The following is a 10197-nucleotide window of genomic DNA, read 5'->3' as shown; positions in this document are numbered from 1 at the left end:
TGTCATTTTCACATCAATTAATCCAGTGAATTCCTTAAAATACAATTATTTTTCTCCCTCTTTCTAAACTACTTACAGAGCTGCATATCTTTAAGACCATTTGATTATGAAACGTCATATTAACTAGTGCAAGGGCAGATCTTACAAGTTGCAATTACAGAATTACCAATGAGTGCTGCAATATATTGAATTATATATATATATATATATATATATATATATATATATATATACACATATATATTCTTTTCTTAGTGATGGAGACCTAGCAGATTTCATATACTGAGAGGAATAAGGTCCCGTTTCAACGTTTATATCCTATAAAAGTATTAGTTTGTTATAAGAAAGGCTTATACAGTTAATCAATTAACCAATTTCATAAATATAAAACTTAAGATTAAAAAACAATGAAACTTTAATATCAGGCAGATATTTGTAGATTTGTATCCTTAACGATAAAAGATTACTCATCTTTTGTAAATAACAATAAAAAATATTAATATATTATTAATAAGTTTCAAGTTATGTTACCAAGAATTATGATTCCATGAGTGACATATAACTAATATACAGATTTTTATAATACCTCACTCTGTTCCCATTAAATCAAACAGAAACTTTACAAAGAATCACATATAAAAATACGAACCATACCTTGGAAATTATATAATAAATTGTGAACTATGTTATACAGTTTTCCGCCTTAAAGTTGTACAGCAAAGTGGGGTCTACAGATTAAAATATAAAAGAAAAAGGAAAAGAAAAAAAGAAAGAAAGGGAATGATATGAATGCCACGATTATCTTGCAACAAACTGCTTGCAAGGATGTATACTTGGATCTTCGAAAACAAAATACGAAAAAAATTAGTATCTATGACATCAATAGAAAAAAAAAACTACAATAGTTATAAAACAAGTAAAAAAAATCCCAACAACAGTAATAAAATTAGAGAAAATCCTACAACAGAAAAAAAATAAATGGTACTATTCAGAGACAATGAAGAGTCATCGCACAGTCATCTTCATTTACAGGCAAAAAGACCAATGTTTAAGGCATCACAGTACTGTCCTGTTTAGCGCTTTCATAGCATGACGATTAACAGTTAGTGGCAGCTTGCTTATCCCTTCCCATCAGAAACAACTGCCTCTTTTAAAAACCTAAAACGGAACACACTCTACCGTCGCACCGTCCTCCCCCCCAGAAAAAAAAAAGAGAGAAAAAAAACATTTGGAAGAAAAAAGAAAAGAAAAAAGAGAATATGAATAAGATGAAGAAGAAACAAAGGAATATATCTAGCATTACAAAGTTATCTATTATTCACATGCTAATTTCGAATCGAACGAAGACAGTGCTATGCCAAAAGCTTGGAGTGCGCACATAGGGTATCGGTAGTCCATAGTGAAGACATCCTCAGCCACGCGTCCAAATTGCATGATGATATACTCCACTGCAGAGAGGGAGAGAGGGATATTGGTTAGTGGTAGAGAAAAAAAGGTCTATATAAAAATGAAGTTTATTAAAAAAAAGTCTATTAATAAGTCTATGAGAAGCAGTTTCTTGGGATTTATTATATAATGCGTCATCATCTTCCCTCGCTGTGTCACCATTTTCATCATTAATATTATCGTTATTAGGATTTTCATCATTAGTCTCGTTGTTTTATAGTCACACTAAATCATTTCATTTTCCAACATGAAAAAAAAATATATTTAGCAATCAAAAAAATTTATACTTATTAAAAAGAAATAACAAAAAACATTTAAAATTATTTTCAAATAACACTTTCCCATTTAAAACACTAAAACAATAATAAAAAACTTCCCTCAACTAGTAAAAAAAAAAAAAAAAAAAAAAGTATATATATAGGTATACATAAATATATATATATATATATATAATATATATATATATATATTATATATATATTTATATTATATATTTATTTTCTACGCCAGGGGTCTTTGTCTCTGTGCAAAAACATGTGTTAACTAAAAAGGATGACCTGGCATGTTTTTAACAAAGGGATTGGGCAAACATGACGCATTTGGCTGGAGGGGAGAGCGGGGGAAAAAACCCAAAGGAGACGCGGTGGGTCTGCTCCTGTAAAGACCTCTGGTGCCCTTGTGACCTGAGAAACCTGGTGTTGCCCTGTTAAAAGCTGTATTGAGCAGTGGGACATGCTGGTGTCCCCCCTTATTGTCCCTTGAAAAGTGTACGGGTAAATAATTTTTAAAATTAAAAAAAAAGATTTGTCATTTTGTGTTTACTTCTTTCCCTGCCCCCCCATTGGGCTTTCCTTCGGGGTTTTTCGGGGAACCTGTGGGCCGGTGCCTTTTGGAGCTGTTCAGTTTTACGACCCTGGAAAACCCACCCGTTGCCTAGCCCCCTTGTGTTGGTGGCAGAGAGACAGGGGGCCCGGGCGTAAAAAATATACACACATATATTCATTATCTCTTAAAGGGGGCTAACGCCGACGGGGGGCATGGCCGATCCACCCTTCGCTTCCACCCACGAGGATCCCCGGGGCGAGCTCCGGGCAGGCACACGGCCCATCTCTTTCCTCGCGATAGGTCCGCGAGCTGCCCAACCATGATTCCTGAGTCGCCCCAAAGGGTCCTCCCCCCGGGGTTATCTTGCAGAGGGGGAACCCCCTGATGGGCAGGGTCGTCCACAGGGAACGGTAGGGGCCCATTAGCCTAGTTGGCGACCCCGGTTTATGAAGAAACGGCCCCCATGTCAGCTCACGGTGTAACCGCCATTGGACCATGGTCCTGCCAACTGTACCCTGACCCGGTTTTGAAGGATTTGTTACAAAAAGCATCAAAAGGGGAACTCCAATACACTGGATAGGCCCGGTTTCGCTTCCCTAGAGAAAAAAGGCAGTATCAAGGCCTTGAAGACACACGCTTGGTCCTTCTCATGGGCCGACATTTTTTAAAAGCTCTTGTTGACGAGTTTATGGGGTCTGTTTCCAGACCAATCCGTTATGACTTCTTGGGCTGACACCAGAGATATGGACTATGCTACCAGTCTGTAAAAAATTTCTGTAACTTAAAATCCCGCTGCAACAAATTTTAAACTGAACGGGTTCCCCCAACAGGCCCCCAAATCCTGAATTTTGGGTTTTGGTCAGGAGACCTTAGGCCTAGGGGGTTCGCCTCGGGGCTAAATGCTCAAGAGCCGCCACCAGTGATCCTGGGGCTCAGATAGGATGGCAAAATCTCGGCAAAATCAAGGGTTTAGACCTTGATATTTCCTAGGTTGCCCCCACTGCTTTGGCTAGTACCTACCCCTTATTTAGTCCATACAGGTGTTGAAAAAATTTTTTTGGGGCAAGGACACAACCCTTCTCACCCCCGAATTAACAGGGAAGAGTTCGACAGACCCCCACCACAATTTACAGCCTTTCAGTACCAGTATAAAACTTTCAAAGCCAATAAACTGTGTCAGAATTCCCCTATTTTCCCGGATTTCCATAGCGATTTTCCGATGCACTGGTCAAAAAACCTTCTTTAGGTTGATGTGGTTGCAAGCAACCCACGACCCAAAATCACGAAAGGGGTTCTACAATTACTCGAACGCTGTATACATCTATCGTGGATGCCAGGGTAAATCCAGACTGCTCCAGTCTTATGCCCAGTGGTGGTTGCGGGTCCCTTTTTAGAAGAAGGGGCGGAAAAACCCTTTCCTGTTCTGAGCAGCATAATGCCCCGGTTTTTTTGCTACAATCCCAAAAGATCCCCTTTCCCCCTTTCCCGAGAGGAATGACCCCGCCCTCAGCAGGGCAGGGGGAAGGTCCAGACTGCCAAATGGCAGTCAAGACTGTTGCAGGCCCCCCAGCCCTGGTTTACACCCACCTTAGCAGTTTAGCAGGGATATCACATAGCCGCAGTTTCCTATTCTTCGCTTGGAGATCGCCTCCTAACCTTTTTAGGCAAGAGTTTCCTCGGCTGATGGGGAGGGCCGGCAAAGGCATGAGACATCGTTGGTCCAAGCTAACTGTGGAGGGTCTACCTGGACAAAGTTTAAAAAAACCGCCCCCAAAGTTTTATGAACCCCAACTGACTGGAAAGATCTTCCTCTGTGATCGGGCTGCAGTCATCTGTGGGCGGGCTTAGACTTATTTTCTCAGGGGTTGGTAGGCAGGGCGAGGGTATTTACCAAAAAATGGCCTAGCAAGATTTCCGAGAAATGTTTCCCGTCCCTTCTCAGCGTGTCCAAGCCCCCACGACCATGGGGAAAGACTCAAGAGTTGATTCTCATTCAGCCAACCTTGCGACACGCCCTTTAGTGGCCTCTAATTCTCCGGGGGGATAATTCTGCCCTTTCCCTCAGGCTTACGCCAACGGGGCTCCTGACGTTTGAGTGTTAATGCTAAGAGCTCCCAAGAGCAACTGGGGTTTTCAGGGTTTTTGAGTTCTGTAAATCGGTCAGAGATGCCTGGTGAACCCCGGGGGCCTCTTTCCCCCCTTTGTCTGTCCCTAAACACCTTAGGGTGGCCACTGGAGGACGGGGAGTTTTGAAATGGACCCCAGGGGGCCACAACCAGCCTTGGTCGGGGCCATAGAATCGGCATCCGGAAAAACCCTCAAATTTGGGGATCCTCCTTGTGTGCAAAAAGAGGGGGTCGATCTCCTTTGGGCCCCGTACCCGTACACTGTACCTGTCCCCGATGCGGGTTTGGGGCGTGGTACAGGGGCAGAGATCCCATTTTCTGGGACCCAGCAAAGTCCCCGGGGAAAGGCTATTCTCGCTGATGGATCGCTCCCGAGCCGGGGGCCCACAGAATCTTAGCCCGCTCGGTCAAGCCGGATACTACATTTAAGTCACCCCGAACAATGCAAAAACTCGGGGGGCAAAATTTTCTGCCATAGATGCGGTTTTTTTAGTACGCCCTTTCAAATCAATTTTTTATACACAGTAGGGGGATATAAAACAAAAAGAGACAAGAAAACCAAAAGAGGGTTCAGTCTCAAAGCCTAATACGCTATCAAACCCGGGTCACCTCAAAAACCGATGGTGAAGTCGGCTGGGGATGGCTATGGTACACCCGGAGGTGGGGACCATCGCTGCGGCCCCACCCGTGTAGGTGACCCCCCCACACTGTTTTGCTGTACCAGGTTTCTCACCTCTGAGAGGGCACCACCCCAAAAACCCAGTCGCCCTTTCCCCGATAGCAGAGGTAACCGTCATCCTGCCGCAAGGGCCGGAATTCCCAAACCCACCCGGAAGGCACGCCTGAGGTTAAGCCCGGGTGGTCACCCGGGGGGGACGCCACCTCTGCCGCCCCCGCCGACACAGCCCCAAATAAAGGGGGTCGGCAGGCTGTGGGACCGCCCACCGCCAGTGGGGTTCCGGGGCTTTGCCCCACGCTTCATGGTGGGTTGGCGCCTGCCGGGGCGCAGGCGGGCAGTAACTCTCTTTCCCAAATCCAGCCCCCCACATTTCCCCCCAGGGGGAAATTTAAAATATATATAATATATATATATTATATAATATATATATATTATATATATATATAATAATCCATCCCCTCATCAACCACCAATATAACAACAAAAACATCTGTTTCCTCATTTCAAAGCAAACAATACCAAAAACAAATAAAACAAAAACTATAAAAAAACGTAATCTCGTCCCCTATAAAAAAAAGAAAAAAAAAAAAAAATAAAAATAAAAAAAAAACAAAAAAAAACAATAAAAAAAAAAACCACCCTTCCCTCAACCACCCCCCCCCCCCCAAAAAAAAAAAATCTTCATTCAACCCAATCAAACAAAAAACAGAAAACAATAAACAAAACCAAACAAAACCCGCAATCCCCTTCCCCCACCCACCCCCCCCCCCCCCCCACACCCACCATCACTCTCATAGACGACCTGGAACTCCACAACACACACACACAACCCCCCCCGACCCCCACCCCCCCCCCACACACAAAAAACCCACCCCCCCCCCCCCCACCAAAAAACAATAAAAAAAAATAAAAAACAAACTACCCACCATCACTCTCATGGACGATCTGGAAATTCTTGACGGAGGCCTGAGTGACTCGCCCGTGGAAATTGAGGACGTAACTCTGCGTGTCGTCGTTCCACACCGGGGTCTTGTTGCACAGTTCGATGAGCTGGTCCATATTTTTACTCTTCCAGCGGTCTGCGGGAGGGTAATTAAGGGTTAATCGGCGAGAAAGCGAGGGTAATGGGTTAATCTAGGATTTTTGGATGTTTCGAAAAAAAGGGGGGGTTTGGGTTTGAATAAATAGTTGGTTCCTTGTTGCATAGTTCCTGGCTGGCCCGTATTTTTACTCTTCCAGCGGGAGGAAGAAAGCGAGGGTAAAGGTGGTGAGTTTTGTGAGAATTGATGGCTAATTAGAGAAAAAAAGGTGGTTGGGTTAAGATATAATGATGATTGGTTCCTTGTTGTGGAGGAGAGAGAGATGAGAGATAGAGATAGGTAGAGAGAGAGAGAGAGAGAGAAGAAGAGAGAGAGAGAGAGAGAGAGAGAGAGAGAGAGAGAGAGAGAATGGTGATTGAATAAAAAAAAAATATGGTTTATTCCAGGTAAAATAATAATAAGAATTAATAATTTATTTTCATTCCATTTTACCCTTCCATCAAATTAAGAATTAATTAGATATTATTCTGAGAAAACAAAATTAGAGAGAGAGAGAGAGAGAGAGAGAGAGAGAGAGAGAACTGAGAGAGAGAGAGAAGATAGAGGAGAGAGAGAGAGAGAGAAGAGAGAGAGAGAGAGAGAGAAAGCAAGAAAAGAAAAGAAAAAAAAGTTTGTGTCAGGTTTAGAATGATATTTGGTTCGTGGTTGCGGAGTTCGATGGTAAATTAGAGGAAATGATGGTTCACACGAGGAATGAGGTGATTAATTGTAAAGAAAATTGAACTGTTCCGTATTTTTACCGTTCATGCGGCCTGTGGGACGGTAATTAGTAGGTAATTAGTGAGAATGGGAGGGTACCGCATGGTCAATTAATGGAGATGAGGGAAAGAGAGAGAGAGAGAGAGAGAAGAGAAGAGAGAGAGAGAGGAGAGATAGAGGAGAGAGAGAGAGAGAGAGAGAGAGATGGATCTAGAGAGAGAGAGAGAGGGAGTAGGGAAAGAAGAAAAAGAGAAAAAGAGAGAGAGAGATAAGAGAGAGTAGAGAAAGAGAGAGAGAAAAAGTATGAGGAGAAAAAGCGAGGTCATGAAAAAGAGGAGAAGAGGAGAGAAGAGAGAGATAGAGAAGAAGGGAGAGAGAGAGAGAGAGAGAGAGAGAGAGAGAGAGAATGAATGGTGATTGAATTAAACAAAAAAGATGGTTTATCCGAGGTAAAATAACAATAATAATCTAGTATTTATTTCCTTATTAAAACACCATTCCATACAAATTAGACGTGTAATTAGATATTATTCTGAGAAAGCAAAACTAAATAAAAAAAGATGGTTGAGTATACAGAAAGAGGCTGGGTAAAAAGAAGAAGAAGAAAAAAAAGCTGATTAATGCAAGAGAAAAGATGACTGACTAAAGGAAATAAGGCTTAATTATGTGTTATTTTAAAAATGCAAAATAGCTGATTAAGGTAATAAAGCGGGTAATAATAACAGCAACAAAAAGATGATTAAAGCTAAAAGTTGGTATATAACAAAAGAGAAGATATGATCGATAATTAGAAATTAAAAATAGTTGAATAAAGTATGAAGGTAGTTCATTAAAGAAAGAAGATAAAGAGATTAATTAGAGAGAGAGAAAAAAAAAAACAAGCTAATTAATGAGAAAATATATTATCTAAAAGAAAAATACGGAAGATTAAAAACAAAAAAAACCAAGGTGATTAAGAATGAGGGACAACACACGCTATCACACACAACACACACACCCACACACATACACACACCCACACACACAACACACACGTACACATACACAAAACACACCACAAACACACCACAAGACACAAAGGGCCACACAGTCACATCCCACACACACACAACAAACAAACCACACACATACACACAGCACTCAAAGGGACTAGGCAAAACGACACACACACCAGCACAAACACACACAGCACAAACACACACAGCGCAACACACATACACACACACACGCACAAACATACACGCATCACGTCAAGGGCAGTGCAATCGGGGACACAGACACCAAACCACAAGGCATACACCACAACACACACACACACGACACAAACAACCTACACACACACACAGGACATACCACAAACTACACCCAGAGAGACAGAGCACACAACACAAACACACCACATATATATATATATCTATAAGTAGATAAAATATATAATATATATAATATATCTTATATATATATATATAAGAGAGTCTATTATATATCTATATATATAGTACAAATATATACATAAGCACACCACACAAACACAAGGACACACACACGCCACACACACACACACATTATAATATCTAATATAAATATATAGTATATAATATATTGCTCATATATACTCTAATATCATAGATAGTCTATAAATGAAGACAAGATAACGCAAAGAGGCTTGCCTAAATAAAAACACCGAAGAGCTTACCTATGAGGCTGTCGTGCTCTCCACTTGCCCGAAACTCCACTCTCTGGTGATCCGCAGTCATCCCCGGGAGCACGACGGTCATCTTCCTCGGGCCTTTGAAGCCTAGGACGTTGGTCTCCTGCGGGGGGAGAGGGGAGAGTGGGGTTGGATTCCTTATCTTTGGGAGAAGAGTTTGATTTCTTATCTTTGGGGAAAAAAGTGGGGTTTGATTCCTTATCTTTGGGGAAAAAAGGTGAGGTTGGGTTCTATATTTTGGGGGGGAAAATTTGGGTGTGCGTATTTCATGTAGTTTGAAAAACCTATCTTTATTTTGTACTTTTATTGATGTCAAAAAAATTCTGATTTTATAGATATTTTATTTTAATAAAGGGGTCCTATCATAGTTTAATAACACAAGGGGCTTTCATCTTATCAAAAATGCTTTTAAAAAGTTTTACTGAATTCAGTATCTATTTTTTTTTTTCATAAATTGAAATATGTGTTTCGTTTCAGTGTTATATGACTTCTCAAATATTATCTGTTGAAAAAAATCGTCTTGTTATCAATAGTTTTTCCTGTTTGCTAAGCTTTAATATGAAAACCCAAATCCGAAAGCACATTTAGAAGCTACAAAACGTTATTATTCTCCCTCTTCTATTTTCTTTTTTACTATGAACGTTATCATTATCATCATTATCACTCTCAGGACTCTCCCCCCCAAAAAAAAAAAAGAATCGAAAAAACAAACACAAAAAAGTCTCCCCCATAAACCACCACACAGAACTCGAAGAATAACAAACCACGACACACACAACACACACACACACACACACTACCACACACACACACACAGCACACAAACACACACACACAGAAGCATACCCACCAACACACACACACACACACACACAGCACGACACACAACACACAACAAACACACAAATCACACCAACCCAAAACAAACACCACACATACAAGATGGAGAGACATGAAGGAGCAGCGCATGGTGTACACATTAAGTTACTAGTCACTAAACATGCACACACCCTACAACACAACGACAACACAACAGTCAAAAGAGCACACACACAAACACACACACAACACAACCTATACAAGCCCAAATCAACCATATTAAAAAAAACCCAATCACAGTTTACATTAACCGACGCCGCCGATACCGCTCTTGTCTGGACCCCCCCTTCTCCGTGGTGCTGTTGCTGGTCAGTTTCTTCTTCCCTTCACCGCCGTCGTAACACTGTGAAACTGGCTGCGTCACACTAGCAGTTGGAATCGCATTTTCCCCAGCAGAAGATGCTTCGCCGCCGCGCGAAAGGTCGGTTAGAATCGGTCGTAAGAAATATAGGTATTTTTTTGGGTGGTCGAACTTCTGCCGCTTTTTCCGGGCCGGCGAGGAGGAACCGACCTGCCGAGGGAGGAGAAGGGCGGGGTTTAGGGATTTTCATTTTCATTCATTTATTATTTACGTATTTGTTATTATTTTTTTTGTGGGGTGGGGGGTGGGGGGGTGGGGGGCGAATTTCTTTGTATGATTTGTGTTTCACTTATTTACTTACTTGTTTGGTTTGTGTTTCACTTATTTACTTATTGATTTATCTAAACTTCTGACACAATGGGGGGAGGATG

General features: G+C 41.6%; 1 protein-coding gene across 1 annotated transcript in view; it reads right to left on the bottom strand.

The window, feature by feature from the left end:
- Window positions 1-256: 256 nt before the first annotated feature.
- The window catches only part of LOC119599213 (tubby protein homolog), a 37628-nt gene continuing 27687 nt past the window's right edge, over window positions 257-10197 (bottom strand). The window contains exons 4-6 of the mRNA XM_037948954.1: window positions 8572-8689; window positions 6003-6155; window positions 257-1448 (exon numbers count right to left, since the gene is read on the bottom strand). Of these exons, the coding sequence (XP_037804882.1) occupies window positions 1315-1448; window positions 6003-6155; window positions 8572-8689 (405 nt within the window). The 3' untranslated portion in view covers window positions 257-1314. The remainder of the gene's footprint in view (window positions 1449-6002; window positions 6156-8571; window positions 8690-10197) is intronic.

Source organism: Penaeus monodon, chromosome 42, assembly GCF_015228065.2.
Source record: "Penaeus monodon isolate SGIC_2016 chromosome 42, NSTDA_Pmon_1, whole genome shotgun sequence".
NCBI lineage: Eukaryota > Metazoa > Arthropoda > Malacostraca > Decapoda > Penaeidae > Penaeus > Penaeus monodon.
This window is presented reverse-complemented; position numbering and strand designations above follow the sequence as displayed.